The sequence below is a fragment of the Lonchura striata genome, chromosome 15 (assembly GCF_050655825.1).
Source record: "Lonchura striata isolate lonStrDom1 chromosome 15, ASM5065582v1, whole genome shotgun sequence".
In the NCBI taxonomy this organism is placed as follows: domain Eukaryota; kingdom Metazoa; phylum Chordata; class Aves; order Passeriformes; family Estrildidae; genus Lonchura; species Lonchura striata.
This window is the reverse complement of record NC_140717.1, coordinates 13114238-13134227: the sequence shown is the minus strand read 5'-3', so window position 1 is coordinate 13134227 and position 19990 is coordinate 13114238. Positions and strand designations below refer to the sequence as shown.

Sequence of the window (19990 nt, the reverse complement as noted above, 5' to 3'; positions counted from 1 at the left end):
GTCCCTGTCTCCACTCCCTGGTGCCATGGAGCTCCTGTCCCCACTCCCTGGTGCCATGGAGCTCCTGTCCCCACTCCCTGCCCCTGTCCCCACTCCCTGGTGCCATGGAGCTCCTGTCCCCACTCCCTGTCCCTGTCCCCACTCCCTGGTGCCATGGAGCTCCTGTCCCCACTCCCTGTCCCTGTCCCCACTCCCTGGTGCCATGGAGCTCCTGTCCCCACTCCCTGTTCCCCTGTCCCCACTCCCTGGTGCCATGGAGCTCCTGTCCCCACTCCGTGTCCCTGTCCCCACTCCCTGGTGCCATGGAGCTCCTGTCCCCACTCCGTGTCCCTGTCCCCACTCCCTGGTGCCATGGAGCTCCTGTCCCCACTCCGTGTCCCTGTCCCCACTCCCTGTTCCCCTGTCTCCACTCCCTGGTGCCATGGAGCTCCTGTCCCCACTCCCTGCCCCTGTCCCCACTCCCTGGTGCCATGGAGCTCCTGTCCCCACTCCCTGTTCCCCTGTCTCCACTCCCTGGTGCCATGGAGCTCCTGTCCCCACTCCCTGTTCCCCTGTCCCCACTCCCTGGTGCCATGGAGCTCCTGTCCCCACTCCCTGTCCCTATCCCCACTCCCTGGTGCCATGGAGCTCCTGTCCCCACTCCCTGGTGCCATGGAGCTCCTGTCCCCACTCCCTGCCCCTGTCTCCACTCCCTGGTGCCATGGAGCTCCTGTCCCCACTCCCTGCCCCTGTCCCCACTCCCTGGTGCCGTGGAGCTCCTGTCCCCACTCCCTGTTCCCCTGTCCCCACTCCCTGGTGCCATGGAGCTCCTGTCCCCACTCCCTGGTGCCATGGAGCTCCTGTCCCCACTCCCTGTCCCCACTCACTGGTGCCGTGCACCTCCTCCCCGGTGAAGCGGATGTTGAAGGCGTAGGTGGGGTCCCCGCCGCTGGCCAGTTTGACGCAGAGCTGGGACGAGGGGACGCAGCCCAGCTGCCGCGCGGCCTGGCAGAAGTAGGAGTTCTCAGAGGAACGGATCTCCCCTGCCCGACACAAAGGGGAGAATGAACCTCCAGCCTCACAAACAGGCAGTGAGCTGGGGAAAAGCTCTGGCTTGTTGCAATTGGGGTTGGAAAGGATCAGTGCTTGCTGTACCTCCGACGATTTCCAGGGGATCCAGGGTGATTTCCGGGGCTGCGTGGTCAGCAGTTCTTTGGACAGTGGCATTGAGCACTCTGTTCATGACTGTGACTTTTGTGTCATAAAAGATTAAACCTGAAGAAACAAACATCTTTCAGCAGAGGTAATCTACCCCCATAATTCTCCAGTGGACAATGATAGAATAAACATTTCACCTTCAAAACCATAGGTAAGACATGGCTGATCTAAATTTTTTTTTAAAAGTATTTCACAGGATCATGGAATGGTTTACATGATTCCACTCATCCAGTTCCACCAGGGACACCTTTCATAGTCCAGGTTTCTCCAAGTCCCATCTATTTGTTCCTCATGGTTTTTGGAATAAGTGCACTGGGATGAAACACTGATGAACACAGTTCCAATGTTCTAAAAATAGATCCCAGCAACTCCACCACAATCTCTGTAAATAGGAACACTGTGCCAAATAGTTTTCAGCAATCTGAGATGTTTTGACAGTAAAGCTACAGGCAAGAAATGATGATAAAAAATAGGGCTGTGACACTGCCCCAAAAATATATTTAATACCTCATATCTCTGTGAAGAGAAATCTCTGAACATTCCTCACTCCCCCACACTGGTTCAGGAGTGGTTTTTCCAGCTGGGCCAATACAAAAACCTTTCACACACTGACAGCCCTGGTAAATTCTCTATCTTCTTCAGAAAACAAATCTGGGCAATGTAATGCCCCAAATCTTGGGGTTTTTTTGGTGTCTAATGAAGGCTGTAAAAATACTCTGATGCACTTTGAGTATTTTCTTGATCTTGCTAATGCTACAACAGCAAAGTCCCGGGACTTTCACCTGACCTGCTTGTTAACCAACGAAGAGCTTTAATTTCTGGATACTCCCAAGAGGATAAAGACCCACAGACAGAGAAGATGGAACAACTCCCTCTGTGGTCGTGGTGTCACGAGGATAATGCCCCTCTCCTTTAAAAGCAAACCAAGGCAGAGGTGTCCTGCAGCCGTGCCCCAGGGCCAGAGCCCAGCTACCTTTGGCCTCCTGCAGCAGGGCAGCGATGCTGTTCCCGTACATGTCGGTCTGGCGCAGCTCCACCAGCGGCAGGAAGAAGGTCTCCAGGGTGGTGTTGAGGGACTGCAGCAGGGCGAAGCGCAGCCGCAGGCTCTCCACGGGGACGTCTGCAGGGGGAAACTCCCAGTCAGAGTCAGGAACAGGCTCCTGTTCCACCTCCTGCAAAGCCCAGGTTTGGTCCCGGAGCCGCACAAAGCAGCCCCTCTGAGCCCCGTGCTGAGGATGCAGGAACAGCATCCCTGATGTTCCTTCCTGGATCTCCAGTCTCTGGGTGTGAGCACAGAATCTCCCATTATCACTGAATTTCCCCCTTGAAGGGCTTAGAACAGGATTTAGGTGTCTAAAATCTGTGGAAATTAAGCCTTCCTTCCCCTGCAAGCTGAACCCACCAGGTATTTCCTGCTCCAGCCTGAGCTGGAAACTCAGCTTGGAGAGCGGGGAGCAGCTGCAGTGCATCCCTGACTTTACCCAAGCACACCCCCAAGGAGAGAGAAGAGCCAGACTCAGCACTCCCCTCATCCCACTGAGCCTCTAATGGAACACCAGGAGCATTCCCAGCTCTTCCCTTGAAAAAAGCCTTTAGGCCAACCATCCACACGTACTCAGGAGACAGGAAATCCTGGGATCTGCTGCATCAGCTGGGTCCAGGTACACCTCGTGGGGGTGGAGGCGGGCGGGGGTGATGGCCAGGTGGCGGCACAGGCGGTTGATGTACTGCACCAGGGCCACGTCCATCTCCAGGCTCCACTTGCGCGACGCCTTCTGCGCGTGTCTGGCGTCGATGCAGGCGCACCTGGCAGGGACAGGGCAGAGCTGCTCGCTCACAGGGTGCTGGACAACTACACCTGGGGGAGGATTACACATGGTGCCCTGCTCTTCACTCCCCTTTCCTTAAGCAGAGCTGTTCCATGACAAGAATTCCAGTGTGAGGCCGAGAGCTGATTCATCACTTCTCCTCACTGGTATTAAATAATTAGGCACAAAGGCACTCCCTATTAAGCTCTCATAGCGCACTATCTCCTCTGGAGATGATAAGGGGCAATTAGCCTATGGTCTGACACATGCAGATAAGGAAAATTCATTTAAGGGACTTTCTTCCTCTACAATATTAAGAAGAAATTTAACAGTTCTCTCTTCTAAAGCATTTCTGACCCAGTAACAACCCCGCCAGTTAAAGAATGACCCAGTGCACTAGCTGGGGAAGGAAACCAGAGACAGACGTGGAGCTACAGTTCCCTTCAGGTAATTTATTATACAGTTTGGAAGCTCTAAAGGACACTGTGGCATCTGATTTTATCAGCCACGCTGTGCACAAGAAATCAGGACCTGCATTTGGACAGCACGTGACTTTTAAAATGCATTTTGAGAAATAACTGATTTCCCTACAGGCCTTGCAGCCACGGATGGAAGTGTTGAAGCTTCTTGGATTAGGAAGACTTGGGATCAAGTGAGCACAGTGAGTAAGTATCACCTCCTCAGAGAGATCTGCAAGCTGTACCTCTCAAAGTGCAGGTCGTAGCCACAGGACAGGATGGCTCTCCACACGCTCCGGATGTCCTGCTTGGAGCGGTCCACCACGAACCGGTGGAATCCATCCAGGGTCAGGTACTTCTCCTCAGGAACTGCCACCAAACGTGGACCAGCAAGAGTTTGTGACTTGCCATGAAGTTCTCACCCCACACAGGAGCAGGAGGCTGCTGCCAGTTTCCTCCTGCTGTCCCATCCCACCATGAATCCTTTCCCATGGTGTTCCATCTATCACACGTTGGTCAAGTCCACCTCAATGACACCTTCTCACTCCCCTAAAGGGCTCAAATCCCTCACTGCTCCTCTGGAATACCTCCCACTAACCTTACTTGGCTGGATGCTGAAATTCCCCTTCTCTGAGCCAGGAAGAGGGGAATCCAAACTCGTGCCTGTTCAGTCTTCCACCAGACTAAAGTTCTGAGCACAACCTCTGTCCCCCATGGCTGTGCTGACTCCTCCAGAAGTTCTGAGCTACCTCAATCATCTTTTTTATCCAATTTTCCACTTGTAACTGAAGAATTTAAACCCACCTGGTTCAAATCCATAATATCCCAAACCTCCACTGCATCAAAGCCTTGGAACTACCCCTTAGGAAGTTCTCTGTCTGGTTTATTGACATGCCCTACACACTGCTGCAAGAATTGCTGGCTCTCACACTGATGGCCCAAGATTCTCAGAGACACAAATAAAAGCAGCATTTTAAATCACTATTTTAAAAAAGTTAGACTTTTCAGAAATAAAGATAAACCAAACATGTCAATAAAAATAGTTTTCTATGATAAAAACTATAAAAAATTCTCTGCAGCTCCCACCTTCCTGTTTCTTAGTGGGAGACTTCTCAGGGTCCTTCTCCTCAGGTTTGCTCTTCTCAGGAGATTTGGGCTTTACAGTGGGTTTCTTCTCACTTAAGGCTGTCCGGCTGAGGGACAAAGTGGGTGTTAGGATCAAAATTTTTCTTTCATTCTGCTCACAGAACCCCAAAATTGTTTGGAAGGATCCTAAAACCCAAACACTTCCACTCCTGCCATGGATTACTGCAAACCCTGTCCAGCCTGAGCTGTGTTTTGGAATAAGTACACTGGGATAGAACACTGACGAACACAATTCCAATCTTCCATAAATAGATCCCAACAACTCCACCCCAATCGCTGGAAAAAGAAAAGTTTTGCCAAATAATTTCCAGAAATCTGAGATGTTCTGACATTAACACCACGGCCACGTTTCCCTGTTCCAATACACAGAAGCACAGAGGGACGGGGGACAAAAATCTGGATTTCTACACTGAAATCCAATATTCCACAAATGCCACAAGGCTGAGGACACCCACCTGACACTGTTGAGCATGGACTTCTCCTTGGTGGGGGGTTTGGTGACCGGGCGCTTGGTGCTCACCACCTTCACCGGGTGCTGCTCCTTGCCTGCCTTGTTGTACTTGCTCTTGTCAAATTTGGGCTTGGGAACTCCGTATTTCCTTAAAATCTTCCAAGACAAAAAGGGAATCATCACCCAGTGCTTTCAAGTGGCACCACAAGAGGCTGAGAACAGCTGGCAAAGCTCTACCTGGGTCAGCTGGTCCTCCAGCACCTTCTTGGGAGGGCGGACGTTGGTGAAGAAGACGTGGAGGAGGTTCCCAGGGGTTTGGGAATTGATCTGCTCCTTGCTGAGGTAAATGTCAGCCACCTTGATGGGCTTAGCTGGGGTCAGGCTCAGCATTTGCTCTGAATGGACACAGCTTTTAAAGATCTCTGTGAGAACTTCCCGAGCACCCGGGACCAGTTTTTCACCTAATTAAAAGAAAACCAACAATTTGGTACAACACACCATGAGAACTGGTTAGAATTCAAAATATGAAAATAGATTTTGCATTCAGATAAAATATTCTTTCACACAGCACCTGCTTTGAGATGGAAAAATCACTTTTGCGAGGGGGAAAAAAAAATCATTTTTTCAGTGAAAAACCTGCTCCTTCTGTACCCCATTAAATACAGAATTGGCCACATCCTGTAATTATTACTTGAGGGAGTAGTGGGGATGAAAAAAGCAGCTTATTTATCATGCCAGGATAAAAATTATGTTGTACAGGCAGACACCAACACCCATCAACTAACTGAACTAGCAGCCAAAAGTTATTTCAGTGACTATTTTCTCAAAAGAAATCCCTGAAGAATTAAATCAGTAGTTTTTTGTGTTAATGAGGAGTGTTTATTTGTTTATGATTTATTTGATTAGCTGGGTGGACAACTGAGCAATGTTCAGCTTGCAAATAGCCCCTGGAGGGATAAAACTTACTTTGGAATTTTTCCCTGGCTCGTTGTCACCCCTGATTTATACTGAACCAAGGAGAGCCTGAGCCCTGTTCATTCCCCAAAATGCTGAACACAGGAGGGATTTGCCAGTATCAAACCACCTACCTTTTATTGACTTATCATTGAAATAATCTTCTAGTGCTGGGCTCCCCTGGGTGTCAAACAAACTCTGATTTACAGTGGAAACAGTTAAAATCTCTTCAGTTGACATCTCCATGAGCTCATCCTCCCCATCCAGGCTGGACAAGCCAATGAGGTCACTGCTGTTGAAGAGGCTGGCTCGGATTTTCTCTATTTTAGCTCTTGACCTTATCTGTACAAATAATGAAATAAGTTCATAGCAATTCTGAGAAAACAAATTCATTTCCATTCATAGGAATTTGGGGTTTAAACTTTTTTTCCCCCTCCCCATTCTGATAATCATTCTTGCTTCTCTTCTCTGCTGCATCAGTAATTTGATGGCAAAATTCAGGTTCAGCCTAGAAAAGATCCTTTCTGAGAACACTGAGATCCTCATGCTGGGAGTTAACCAGGCACAGCTCTGACCCTATCCTATTTCTCAGGCTGGAGACAGCCCTTGGGAACAGCAGGGAAGGAGCAGAAGGTGGCAGCCAGGTAAGCTGGCATTATTTGTAACTCTGCTGTCCCTGCCTCAATTCCCACTCTGAAAAATCTCAATTAGCACAGGCCTTGAAGCTTCAGCTACACAGATTGGGAAGGGGAACAGCAACTTCCTCTGATTCCCAGAATAACCACTACCAGAGCAGCTCCAGACTTGGAATAGTTTCCATGTGAACACTCTGGCAGCTTTCTCTCCACACTTAATGCTTTATTTCAATGATGCCTTCATGTCAATTAACAGCTCAAGAATAGCAACTTGCACAGTTTTCATCTGAATAAGCTGATTTTCTTCTAAAAAAGGAACTGATACAATCCCAGACTATACAAAAACATCTCTCTCCATCCCCAGGCTCTCAGGAATGACTGTGCTTTTGGAAGCTCCTGATAAATCTGCAGCAGGCAATCTGTGGAAGCAGCAGAGAGGAAGGTTCTTGAACAGAGCTGAACACCTGGAGTGACCCAGCACCGACGGCAACCACCCACAACGCTTTTAAAAATTAATCTGGAACCAGAATCAGAGAGCAACAAAATCTATCATGTCTCCTAAAGTAGCTTCATAGAGAAATCCAAAGGTGGTTCAAAATAGGTGGAAATGTACTGATTAAACATTAAAGAATTGTCTTGTGGGTCAAACAAAAAGGGCCCCAATCTCTAAATTCATCTCAGTGGTGGCCAGAACAAATCTTAGAGAAAGGCACACGAAAGAGGAAATTAATTGATCTTTCCCCTGACATGCTCTCCCAGCCACTGCAAAGCAGTTTAAATATTTCCTCAGTTGGAAGTTGCACTGGCTGCTGTGCTCCACAGCTACCAATCCTCCAGGAATTTAATCCCTTAAGAATTAATTTATAGTCTTGGCTTCAGCAGCACTCTGTGAAAACAAGCTCTACAAGCTGGAACACACAAGAGCTCTTCCCTACTTCCTTCTGTTCTCCACTTATTGCTGGATCACTCCACTACTGCGTCCCTCTGTCCTTTGAGAGACAGGGATTGCTCCTAAGACTATGAAGGTGGACAAGGGAATTCTGTGCCCCTCAGGCATCCTGTCCAAGTTGAGAACTCCCAGTTTCCTATGCTCTTAAACATACCATGGAAAAAGCCAGTTCCTAGAGCGAGATCCCATTCTCCCCAAAACCCTGGCTGCAGAGATCCCTCTCCGTTACCTCCACCACAGCAAAGCCCTTGATGGGCCGTGCCAGCAGCGGCTGATTGTCCAGAGATGTCACCGTGTACATGGAGCCCACGTCCGACACCGACGCCGTCTCCACGTTGTCCAGGGGCTCCCCGAGGCTGCCCAGGCTGCCCAGGCTCCCGGTGCTGCAGTGGGAAAGATCCAAACTCTCCTGGCTGGACACCACGTGCGGCTGCTCCAGCAATCCAGGCGGGATGGGCAGCTCCAGCCCTGCCTGGAACTGGTCCACGGAGATGTCGCTGACGGTGCGGGATATTCCCTGGGAGCTGCAGAGGGAAGCCTGGCTGGTGGATGCCGAGGCACTGACGCTCATGGCCGGGGTGACGCTGCTGGAGCTGCTGATGTCCAAACTGTCGGCGCTGCTAGAAACCGTCGGCTTTTCCAGCTCCGTCCTGCACTCGCCTCCTTCTGCTTTGTCCTTGGTTTTTTTGGGATCCTCTTCCTGCAGAGGGATGTAGATCTCATCCTTGAAGACCCCGCCGTGGGCGTTGCAGGCCTTCCTGATGGCGTTCCTGACGGTGCCCTCCTCCAGGTGCGTGGGGATGCCGGAGATGACGAGCAGGCGGCTGTGGGCCGTGGGTCCCACCAGGGCCTGGCAGGCGTCTGCCACGGCATCGTTGGTCACACCCAGCCCCTGGGGGTCCTTCTTTGTCAGGTGCCTGAGGATTATCAGCAGGGTCAGAGCTCTGTGGAACCACAGCATGTCCTCAGGCTTGCTGCCCCCGATGCTGAGGAGCGCCGCGTCCGTATCAGCTGCCCTGGAGGAAGCCCTTTTCCCCGAAGCTGAGGTTTTTTCCCGCTTCATTTTGACTTTTTTCCTCTTGGACAGCAAGCTGGGGCTCTGTGGTGTCTGCCCTGGGGAAGATGAGGACGAGGAGGAGGAGTCACTAAGATTTGGGGCACTGGTGGATGAGATCACATTGGCTGTCACGCTCATGTTGATAGGCAAGGTGACTTCTGCCACAGCCAGGCACACTTCCATCAGGGCGTGGAAGTACGTGGAGAATCTCCCCTGGTCGGCAACTCCAACCCCAGAGCCACCACAGGCATTCCCAGACACCCAGTTCTGGGTTTCCTCATCGTAGAGCTTGTGCAGCTCTGACTGCAGGGCCATGAGCATGGCCAGGCAGGGGTTGAGCTGCAGGGCGATGGATGAGGACAATCCTGCTGGATTCTTCTTCTGCTCCAGATTGTGGATTTTGCGAAGCAGCTCGGCCAAGAGGTGAAAGATCAATTCCTTCACACACGCTGCCATGTCAGTTGTCCAGAGGAAGTTGCCTGTGTGAGGAATGCAAGGCATGGCAGTTAGCATGCTGTGTTTCACTCTTAGCAGAAAGTAACATTTAAAAAAGCACCAAAAAAACTAATTTCAATGTCATGGCAGCAGTAAGCAAGACAAGGTTATTCCAAGAATTGCAAATCAACAGAAAATTTCTGAAGGTTGAAGAAAATTTCATTATAGTGGAAAAGTTCAGAAAATTTCAACTGTAGTTTTTGTTTCCTAAACTCTCCACCTGAGCCAGCACATTATCAGTGCTCATTACTCCATTCTCACCTAAAAATTCCACTACTTGCAAGAGAACTGAGGCAGGAATTGTATCCAGTTCATCTTCAGATTTTCCATCCCCATCTTCTAATTTCCAGGTTAAGAGCTGTTCTGTGAATGCCATTGCCAGGGGGAATTCCAAGGGGAGGGAATGCAAGACCAGTACAGCTCCAGGAGGAGGAGACACTCCTAAGCAAAAAGGTCCAAGAAAATCCTTATCATGATTCTGAGCATTGATAAAAATAGCAACATTTGGGATTTTTTCAAACTTCTGTTAAGTGAGAGTTTCCTCTGCAGCACTTTGTAATAAACAAATAGGAACATTTCTCTATATTGATAAGTTAATATAATCTATAATTATAAATGAACAGAGAACATTTCATTCACATAAAGAAATAAAATAACCTTAAGCCTGAACATATCTAAATATATAAACAGAACTTCCCCCAAAATAATTTATTTCTGTCTGATGGGTACTGAAAAAAACCACCAGAAGAACTTCAGGATCTCCAAGGGGAATTTTTAAGAACTCACTGCACTCAGTCACCTTCACTGATCTAAATCCCACTGTCCCTCTCTCTGGGCAAGAGTAAGAAGAACATTAATGATTCTTCTTGCTGGAGTGACCTAAGTATTGCTACACTGCATTATTCTGTGGATAAGAGGGTCCTACAAAAACCTAAAAAGGCAATAAAAAATATTCTCCACCTGAAACAGCTCCTCAAACACCAACACTGCAGAAATTAGTATTCTGAATAAAATATTTCAAATACAAACACTGCTGGGTGAACTCCTGGAATATAAAAATCAGAATCAGATGGTTGCCAGTGGCCATAAACCCAGGCTTTTTTGTTTAAGAATGAATTCCTTGTACAAAAATCCTGTCCTATCTGCTGCTAGGACTGGTGACCACACAGGAAGGTGCTGCAGAAGCCAAAATGAAACTGCTCTCAGCCCTGAGAGCACAGTGGAGGCTTCTCCCTCGTGCTGTGGCCGTGCTCACCCAGTTTGATGTGCACTCTGTCCGTGGGGGTGATCACAGCTGGGTACTGGTTGGTGGTGGGTGGTGGTGTGAGCCCGGTGTTGGTGGGGGAGGCGTCGCGGGGGTAGCACACGGCCTCGATCAGGTTCAGCTGCCCGTTCCTCTTCACCTTGTGCCCCAGGCCATAGACCAGCACCCGAGCCCACGGGGCCTTGTACAGGGACGAGCTGGGGAAACAGCAGCACAGCTTGGTTAGCCTCAAACCAGCTGGAAAATATCCCAGCCACCACTCAGAGTAAGTCTCGGAGAAGAGAAAACTGAAAACAAATAAATAACTCCATCCCCAGGGTGGCCAGGCTCAGACCCAGCTTTGCCACTCTCCATGACTCACTCTTTTCGGAACCCAGACTGACTTTCCTTGCAGGACACAATCACAAAGGCAGCCCCAGGAAAATTCACATCCATGTTGACCTTGGATTCAGAAATTGGGAATTCTTCGGCAGGAAATTGTTCTGGTGCTGCCTGCAACAGGACAATTCATCATGAGATCCCAAACAGCAGCAAACCTCCTCCCTCTTCTTTTATTTATAGATTGCTCTATAGCCAATGTATTTAATTAATTGCAAATTACAACACAGTGGGAGGCCACTTAATTTTAATTCAATCCAGAGCATTGCTACTGCTTCTGTTTTCAGCATGCCCACTACAATCAGGGTAACAGAACCCATCCAGAGAAATAATAAACAATTCCCTGTGAGGGACAGCATCATGAAAATTTCAACCACACAGAGAACGAGGGCTCCTGAGAAGGGAACCCAACACTCGTGAAACGTGAGTATTTTACCTGCAGAAAGGAGCAGATCTGTTTGGTGAGGTCCAACAGACTCTCCTCTCCCTGATGCAGTGTCCGAGTGATGGCCACAGTGAGCCACTCCCTGATGGCCTGGGAATTGCCCTGGTAGAAGAGGTCTGTGGCAGCACAGGTCTGGGAATGGATGCAGTGCTGCAGGGACTGGGCCAGGAGAATGGAGCTTGAGCTGATGGTTCCATCTGGAGTAACAAGGGAAGCAGCACAGATTTGGAGATCACTCCAAATGTTTATGTAGCCTGGGAAACAAAAACTGTAAAACACCTGGAAGATTCCCAACCTCTGTGTTCAAGTGGAAAACTCCTTGCCTAAAAGTCAGCAGGATAAAGGACCCACCCAGGCCCAGCCTTGTGGCTGGGATGGCCTCTCCATGCCAGCTGTGCCCCTTACCAGCCTCAGCCCAGCCCCTGGTGAGGGCAAACATGGAGCTGTGGGGTCACCCTGGCTCGTTCTTAAATACCATCATTATTAACCAGCTAATAAAGAAATACCAAACCCATTATTATTTTTTTTTTTTGTCCCCAGAAAAATACTGTACCAAAGAAGAGCTGTGACAAAACCAAGTGTTTACCAGGAAGGGGTGGTGCAAGAAGCTGGTTGGAGAGCAGCTGCAGGTGCTCCAGGGTGATATCCCGGATGGCAGGAATGTGGAACAGCCGAGTGAACATGTGGGGAGATTTGGGAGCAAAAATATTGAGCAGAGCCATGCGACAGTAGAGCTTGGCCAGGGCAGCTTCACTCCTCAACAGCTCCCTAGGGAACACAAACATTAATTCTATTAATTCCTTAATATTAAATCCAACCATGACAGTAAGATTTCAGAAGTTTGTAATGCTTAGAACAAAGCTGTAGCAGGTAACTGTACTATAAGAAATGCTCTTCAGGTAATTCAAATTCAGGTAATAAAGTGCCTTGCAACTACATCTGTTTTCACCTGTGAATTTGGATGTTGGTGTTATCCAGGGTGACCAATCCGTTGGTTGCAGTCCTCCTGTACCCTGCAGGTGGCCTTTCCAACATGTCAATGGGATACCAGTACCTCACCAGTACCCCCTCACTCCGCAGATAGGTCTCCACTTGGACCAGTTCATTCACCTGCAACACCAAACCCGGCAGTGTCAGTAACACAATAATAATTACAACCACGTTTTTCCTTCCAAGAGAGCCCCAGTCCTGCATTATGAGCAGTTTTTGCTCCCAGCTGTGTCATGCTGATCATTAGAAGTCCTCCCAGGGTATCTTTACTCACCGAGTCCACATCCAGGACAACCCCATGAAGACCAAATGTCTTCAGCATGCCCCGAATGGCAAATTTGGGTAGAGCTGTTCCTACAGCACTGCTGGTGACGTTGTTGCTGTCAGGAGAGCGAGTCACCACGGTGAGACCTGGCAGAAAGGGACACCACTTGGAAGGTGTTTTCCTCAGGTGACAATTAGATCCTAAAAACCCCTGAGCTTTTCTTTACCCCTCCGGATCCATTGTGCTGCCCTTACCTTTCCGTACTTTATCAATTGTGAATTTGTTTGCTTCATCTTTGATATCCTCGATGGTGGGAAGGTAGAGATCCCGTGGGATGCCTCCGTTTTCCTCATACAGGAATTCCACAGTTTGCCTTGCTATATCAACCATTCCTGAAAGACAGGAGGGAGTGCAAGTTATTTCCATCAGCCACTTGAAATAAATTCTTATCCTCACTAAGATCCCAAGCAGGTGAGTTTTCCAATTACTTAAATACGTTATCAGTCAAGCTGAAATTTGGAAATTGGGAGTTTTCCTGAGCTTCTCATCAGGGCTCAGATATGACATTCCCATAAACACATTGTCCTACCAGACCTGAATTCCACAAAACTCCCAAATCTCCCCTCGTTATTACTTAAACCCAGAGTTTTGCCTTGATAGTCACAGACAGAAAATGCACAGATACAGTTTCTTCCCACACTATTATTCCAGAATATTTCTGTATCCACATCACAAAGAATTCTGTCACTATTTCTGAAACAATTTTCTCTATTAAATAGTCAAACACAGTAAAAGTGTTGAAGAAAAAGCATGAGCACAAGCCAAATTCTAAGCACTGAAGGGAAAGAGCAAGTAATTTTTTTTTAAGTTTTTCAGCCCTGAATACAGTAAATTATGAAAGAAACACAGGTGTTCTCTCAGACTTCCTGCACATCACAGAAAACAACATGCATGGAAATAAATACATACCTAACTGTAAAGCCCCTTTAATCTGATCCAGCCCAGACTTCCTTTCAGCCTCATTACGGAACCTTCTTCTAATTGTAGGGAAAACTTTGGTTTCCCAGGCTTTGACCAAGAGGGCATAGTGATCCTCCTACAAACACAGAAATGTTTTAGAACACCAAGAAGTGATAAGTTACCAGCAGTTATATTTTTGTTAGGGAAGCAGGAGGAACTCTTGCATGGCTGAATTTCAAAATCTAAATGACAAAATCTGATTTTAGGCTATAAGTTAGAGGAGGCAGAGTTTGGCACGTTCCTCACCCTGGGAATATCATCGTCGTCATCATCATCACTTTCATCATCTGCAATAGGAGGGGGGTGTGGATCAGGGCCTGAGGTGATGAAGTTCTCATAGCTCAGCTCCATTTTATAGTGGCAGGATGTGTCACTGTCATACTCTGCAAGACACAGAAATAATGAGATGATAATGCATGCAAAGACATCCCATGAAATTGGAGATATACAGCATTCCATGCTCTCCAATCAGGGGGTGGGAATGCAATTCCTTTTGACACAGCATAACCAATTGGCTGATCCAATCCACCGTGACATCCTATTGTATCCCAAGCCATAATGAGATAATTTTTCACTGAAAGTGCATTAATTACAAATAATTTGCATATTCACACAGAGGAAGACCAAAGAAGATGGTTTTAATTGCCTTGTCTAAAATCAGATAAACACGGCTTTGACTTGTGGTACTGCCCCACCTAAACAAGCACTACCTAAGGCCTAAGGACTGCAGCTAGGCTGGGCTTAAACGCTATTTCCTTGCTTGGCATTTCTGCCGGGAGGGCTTGGAAAGGAGTGAATGCCACTTTACGTTGCTGAGCCGTGGCGACAGCGGCGATCCTGCAGGGGGGCCCGTGGGTGCCGGGGTCGGAGGCGATGCTGGTGCCAGCGTCATTGTCACTGTCAGAGGCCATGGCAAAGGGCAAGGCCTCGAAGTTGGCGCTGATCTCCTCGGCCAGGTCCAGGCACAGGTCGGCGGCGTTGCGGTGAGCCTGGCCCTCGGCGTAGGCGAACGGCCGCGAGCCGAAGTTCGCCCGCACCTTGGTGTTCTGCAAAAGGATGCAGGGAAGCTCTCAGATCCTGCTCTGAGCCCACACTCTGCCCCAGGCAGGAGCTGATCACACCTCCCTGCCACCAGCATCCCCAGCTGGCACTCTGGGAAAGCTTCAAGCTGCTAAAGGCACTTTGAACTCGCCTGTTTGCCAGCTTCAAGCTGGGTGCTTTGAAGCAAGGAGTGCTAAGAGAGGAGCTCCTGGCATGGCACAAGGCATCCTGCCAGGCCTGTGCTAATGGGCAGGGAAAACCAAAATAATGACACAACCCATGCACCTGGGAGGGCTAATGAATACCTCAACCTACCCAAGAAAAGTAAAAGCTATCAATTTGCTTTTCTACAGAGCAGGTTCAGTATTTTATATTATGTTTTTTAATATTTCTGAAAGTATATTAAGTGACATACTTTTGTTACAAACTTACCTTTTTCTGAATGTGGACAACTGGCCACATTCCGCCAGACACATCCTCTAGGTAGGGCACAAGTCTCTGCCCACAATATGTAAAATAAACTCTGCCCTTTGCTGGCTGGCCTGGTGGAGGGGGAGTTCCTTCTGTTCTTTCCCATCCAATTCCTGCCACATCACCTGGAGAAAAACACAATTATAAAAAGGATTTAATCAGTTTTTTCATCCAACATTTCCCTGACATTAAGAGGATTTTCTGATGGGGCATATAAGGATTTTAGCCATGCTTTCACATACCAGGGGAAAGAGTCACATCCAGTCTGACACTCTTCCACTGCAGCAGGCTGGAGCCGTTGTAATGCACTGCTCGCCCATTGCTGAGGGGCAACAAGGACACAATGAGACAGAGCACTGAGCCAGAGCAGGATCACCACCCACCAAAGCTGTGATACTCAAAAGGCAACTCAACCCGCCAGATTTTGCAAATATTCCAGTCCATCATTTTAGCATTCAATTTAAAAGTATGTACTGCCCACTACAGCCCCCTCCCCAGTCTGCTGACAAATGTACTGAACATGGTTTTTGATGTGCATCTCCAACCTACTTATGAAAGAGGCAGGTGCCCACTGGGTTTGTCCAAGCCCCATCCCGTTTTTCAGCCTCTGTGGCAAATCCAAAGGAAACTATTGGCCCAGTGTCATCATCTGTGTCTCCATAGGAAACCACTTCGATTTCCCAGTAGAATGATGGTGCCTAGAAATAAAAATAATAACACATTTTAAAAAGTTATTTACAAAACAGAGTTTAAAGAAGCAATTTTCTTGCTTTTTCTTTTCATGCCCTGTTGGATATTCAATGACAAAGTGCTGGAAAGCTGTGAGGTCTCACCTGTACTGGCACTGGGGAGGTGGCATAGATAAAGGTGCCCCGAGGAAGGCCCCCACCTGCACTGGGATCAGCCAGGAAGGTCACAGCAGTGAGGTGTGAGGAGAACATGCAGGCTCTCACTGGGGGGAACACCCTGGATGGGCTCCACGTGATTTCTTTGGGCTGCAGACACAACAGAGCAGTTTATTCTACAATCACAATTCAAGTCACCCACTAAAATGCAACCACACAGTTTGTGAGGGGCACATTTAATACAACTCCAACAGATCACATCCCAGTACAGAAATTCGCATTAAATGAGATTTTTCAAGAAGAATGCCCTCAGTTTGGGCAGCAGCAGGGGGTTCTCCCAGGGCAGGGGGCTCAGCACTGTCCCTGTGCTCACCTGTCTCCTGTCTGCTTGCAGGGGAGGAGGAGGGGGCCGAGCACAGTCCCGGTACAACATCCGTAACCTCTCACACTGCATCTCCACAACCACCAGCCTCTCTCCTGCAACAACAACCCACACCAAGCATCAGCCTCCAGCTGCTTCCTCAAGTCCAACAGTGCAATCTTAATACAGAAATTAATATTATATTTCCACTTTGAGGAATTTTGAGAAGTCTTACTCACCTAAACAACGGAATTAAGGGTAAAATGTAATACATGAAAGTATTATCTCATGCTTGATTTACATTTGGTTTGCAAAGACACTGTTATGTTAATTAAAATGTAAAGTTCATTTTTGTGAGCAAGTTTATGGCCCAGCAAATGAAGGAAAAAAAAATGTATGTCTACTGTCACAAAATTCAGTCCTTGCCCTTTGACACCTAAATCCCTGAAGTGAAGGCTCCTACCCTTCACTTCAGGCATTTTTCTCTGGCATGTTCCTAGAAACTTGTCCCTGAACTAAGATTTCTGCTGGGCCCAGTGCCTATCCCCAAAGGAGCACTCAAGGATCAGGAATATAACAAAGCATTGCAAAAACCAGCAAAAAGGTCATCAAAAGAAAACGAATTATAACATCAAGGAATACAAATAGAAGGAATCAAGGAATAAGTTATGCTGGAAGCAAGGGAACTGGAGAGTGCAGAAGAAAACCAGGACTTGCTTCTTTGATATACAGAATAATCCTGTTCTGGCCTAAATTAATGCCTAATGTTTAATGATTTAGGCTGATTATTTGCTGCTCTTCCATCAGCAGCTCTGCAGCTGTGACAAGACACTCTGTCCTGTGCCAGTTCCTAAACTCTGAGTAGCTGGAGGAGAAAACACTGAAATTATTTTAAAAGCTGCTCTGTTTCTGACCTGAATATGCCAAGAAGGTGTTGGCTACATACCAGGGCTGCACTCCTGGGCCACCAAATTCAGAACTTCTACAGCAGCTGGGCACTGTTGAATGAATTCTTCACAGAATGAGCTGTCTTCCAACAGCTGAGCCATCACCAGGCATGCTCTGAACAGAAAAACAATACGTTTACAGTGTTAAAAAGTGTGTGCTGGATTCAAAGCTGGCATTACAGCAGTGAGTTCAAGGGTGGTCTTAGCCCTGGTTTTAGCTGGACCCCCTCCCCCCAAAGGCAGCTTTTCCCTGATTCATAAAAGGATTTATTGAAGCATTTGCTCAATGTGTTGCAGGGGCACTGATGAACAACACCCAGACACTAAAAGGGAGCAAAGAGGAATTTGTGCAGTCCCTTGCTGCACACCCCCCGAGGAAGGGCACAAGGACTCATGGGATGTTTGTGCACAAAGCCAGGACTCACCTGGTTCTTATTTCAGCAAGGAGCCGGACCACTGCCATTACTGGGGTTGAGCCATCTCCTGTTGCAGGAAGTGAGGTGTGAATAGAGAGACTTCCCTCCTGAGGGAGCAACATGGACTGGACTGCCTGTACTACCTTCTCAGTAATGGACAGTTTATGAAGAGGCAATGCCTGATGGTGGGGGGGCACGGTAAAAAGTTAAATTCAAGTAGTTAGTTTCTAAGAAATGAGGGTGTTTTATTACCTGGAGTTAATTCTTATATTTTACTATCACAAAATCAGCACCAAACACCAAAAAAAGAAAAATAAACAAACCCCAAACCAAGCCAGAAATTAAACATAAAAACCTCCCACCCAGTATGCAACAGGATATCTTTAAGCACAAAAGATGAATATTATGTTACTTGAATGAGAACTTAAACATATTGTTAATATATGCTTTAAAAATAAGGCAAACATTACAAATCATTTATAAGCAAAGATGAAACACTTTTTTTTACGTGCTGTAGATTAATAGTCAGTATGCTGTGACAGAAATAAAGCAAGAATCGAGATTATACAGAATATTGGATGTTTAAAACTCCCATACCTCAGATCTTGGAACACAGAGCCTAGATAATGGAATAGTTAAAGTGTCTGATGCCTGGGAGGTCTTTCTAGTGTCTATAGTGGTGGGTGGGAATTTGACCGTGGCTATACCTTCTTGCTCATTAATAGATGCCACAACTCCAATGCTTCCTGCTATTCCTTTGCCTAAAACCTACAACCAAAGAAGAGCTGCATGAGATTGAAGGTGTTACAACCAGGAATCAGTGTCTGACATCACACACCAACTGCACACACAAGCACAGGGGGGTGTTTTAGGAAACAAGCTCCACAAGCTGCTGTTCCACAAGCACATCCTGCTGCCAAGGATCCCAGTGCAGGGAAAACCTCAGGAGAGCAGCAATTCTCATCTGAGATATCAAATATGAACAGTGATGAATTACCTGAACTTCAGAACCTATTTTAATTGTTTCCTTAAAGCCACCCAGAGCACACAGGGCAGCCACTGCCTGGCGAGCAATCCTTTGAAGTTTAGCCAGTTTCCTTCCACTGCTACTCCCATTCTCCAAAATGCTCTCTGCATATTTCCCAAGCTGTGGGATGTACATCAGAGCCCGAGACAGAACCTGAATACAGAAGCAAAAATACCAGGGAACGACTTCAAAGAATAATTCCAACAAAAACCAATGCCCCAGGCTTCCAGCCCACACAGTCTCAGAAGAATAATTTTTGTTCTTGAAGAGAATTATGTAACTCAGAATATTCCAAGTTCTCTGAAGTGTGAGCACCATCAAAGCCATGACCATTCCCTGGTAACTTTTAGGATAAAATACAATCTTGGCAAAAGTTTTTGCTGAGGTTTTCACCTAAGGAATAGATTAGGTGCTGCAGGATTCAGAGGAACATAAAACCAATGTGTTTTGTTCTAGCCAACACTATGTACCCTCAGAAGCCACAGCCAAGGCAGAATAACCTGCCACAGGCAAGGGAACTCCCCAGCAAACAGCATTGTTAATGCCTGAAAAGAATCAGACAAAAAATTATCTAATGATGGGTAAATTTTGAGTATTTGTCCCATCCTGAGACAGCTGAGAAAGGGCTGGGTCTGTCCAGCTCCACACCCTGGTGTGTAAATCAGAAAGGAGCAGCTCAGGCCTCGCTAATCATCAGATTCTCTAACTACTCAACCCCCAGTGAGGAATGTGCCACTCATGGTTGTGTTTGCTCACCTTTTCAGCAGTTGTTGTCCAGATCTGGGCTGCATTGGACTCTGGGGCCATGAGCAGGCTGTGCAGCAGGGCAATCACCTCTGCTGCCATGCTGTTTGCGACGTGCCCGCTGATGAACGGCCTCACCGGATCCGTCCTGGGCGGGAGACAAAGGCAATTTGACCACTCAGTTCAAAACCACAGAATGAAAAGAAGCTTCAGTTGTCAACAAGATATATAGAAAAAAAGAAATAGGAAGTTTATGAACAGCCAGATTATCTTTGAAAGCATTGCAAGTATTGGTAGAGAGAACAGCAGAATGCAGACAAAGGGATTTACCTGGCGAGCTCTGAATTCCTCTCTCTGCAAATAGAAGTTTGTGCAGTCTTCTTTTTGTCCCCAGTGGACAAGCCACTGGTGCTCTCTGGATTGACAGTCTCTATGGGTGGCCCCACACTCACTATCAGCCCAGATTGTGCCCACTTGGTTGCCTTTCTAAGAGCTGCAGCAGCTTCTTCTGTAATGACTTCACAGCAGCCACTCTGCGAAGGAAATTGCCGTGGAAAGCAAATGTCAGATCTGTTTGGTCACTCTGTTCATGTAGAAGTGCTGAGAACACAGCAAAACCCCCTCCT

At 47.5% G+C, this 19990-nt stretch overlaps 1 protein-coding gene across 6 annotated transcripts in view; it reads right to left on the bottom strand.

Annotated features, from left to right (window-relative positions):
- HECTD4 (HECT domain E3 ubiquitin protein ligase 4) overlaps window positions 1-19990 on the bottom strand; it is a 65527-nt gene that overhangs the window by 6862 nt on the left and 38675 nt on the right. For all 6 annotated transcript variants that reach the window (XM_077787224.2, XM_077787227.2, XM_077787228.2 and 3 more), the window contains 32 exons: window positions 19695-19897; window positions 19377-19512; window positions 18591-18773; window positions 18191-18361; window positions 17603-17772; window positions 17177-17292; window positions 16243-16346; window positions 15858-16019; window positions 15574-15722; window positions 15267-15346; window positions 14986-15149; window positions 14321-14558; window positions 13759-13895; window positions 13462-13588; window positions 12747-12884; window positions 12502-12638; window positions 12187-12347; window positions 11824-12005; window positions 11229-11434; window positions 10776-10906; window positions 10406-10611; window positions 9412-9591; window positions 7828-9134; window positions 6149-6356; window positions 5298-5521; window positions 5065-5216; window positions 4550-4656; window positions 3709-3832; window positions 2813-3003; window positions 2171-2317; window positions 1135-1254; window positions 867-1022 (listed from right to left, as the gene is read on the bottom strand). In XM_077787224.2, coding sequence (XP_077643350.1) covers window positions 867-1022; window positions 1135-1254; window positions 2171-2317; window positions 2813-3003; window positions 3709-3832; window positions 4550-4656; window positions 5065-5216; window positions 5298-5521; window positions 6149-6356; window positions 7828-9134; window positions 9412-9591; window positions 10406-10611; window positions 10776-10906; window positions 11229-11434; window positions 11824-12005; window positions 12187-12347; window positions 12502-12638; window positions 12747-12884; window positions 13462-13588; window positions 13759-13895; window positions 14321-14558; window positions 14986-15149; window positions 15267-15346; window positions 15574-15722; window positions 15858-16019; window positions 16243-16346; window positions 17177-17292; window positions 17603-17772; window positions 18191-18361; window positions 18591-18773; window positions 19377-19512; window positions 19695-19897 — 6217 coding nt within the window. The remainder of the gene's footprint in view (window positions 1-866; window positions 1023-1134; window positions 1255-2170; window positions 2318-2812; window positions 3004-3708; window positions 3833-4549; window positions 4657-5064; window positions 5217-5297; window positions 5522-6148; window positions 6357-7827; window positions 9135-9411; window positions 9592-10405; window positions 10612-10775; window positions 10907-11228; window positions 11435-11823; window positions 12006-12186; window positions 12348-12501; window positions 12639-12746; window positions 12885-13461; window positions 13589-13758; window positions 13896-14320; window positions 14559-14985; window positions 15150-15266; window positions 15347-15573; window positions 15723-15857; window positions 16020-16242; window positions 16347-17176; window positions 17293-17602; window positions 17773-18190; window positions 18362-18590; window positions 18774-19376; window positions 19513-19694; window positions 19898-19990) is intronic.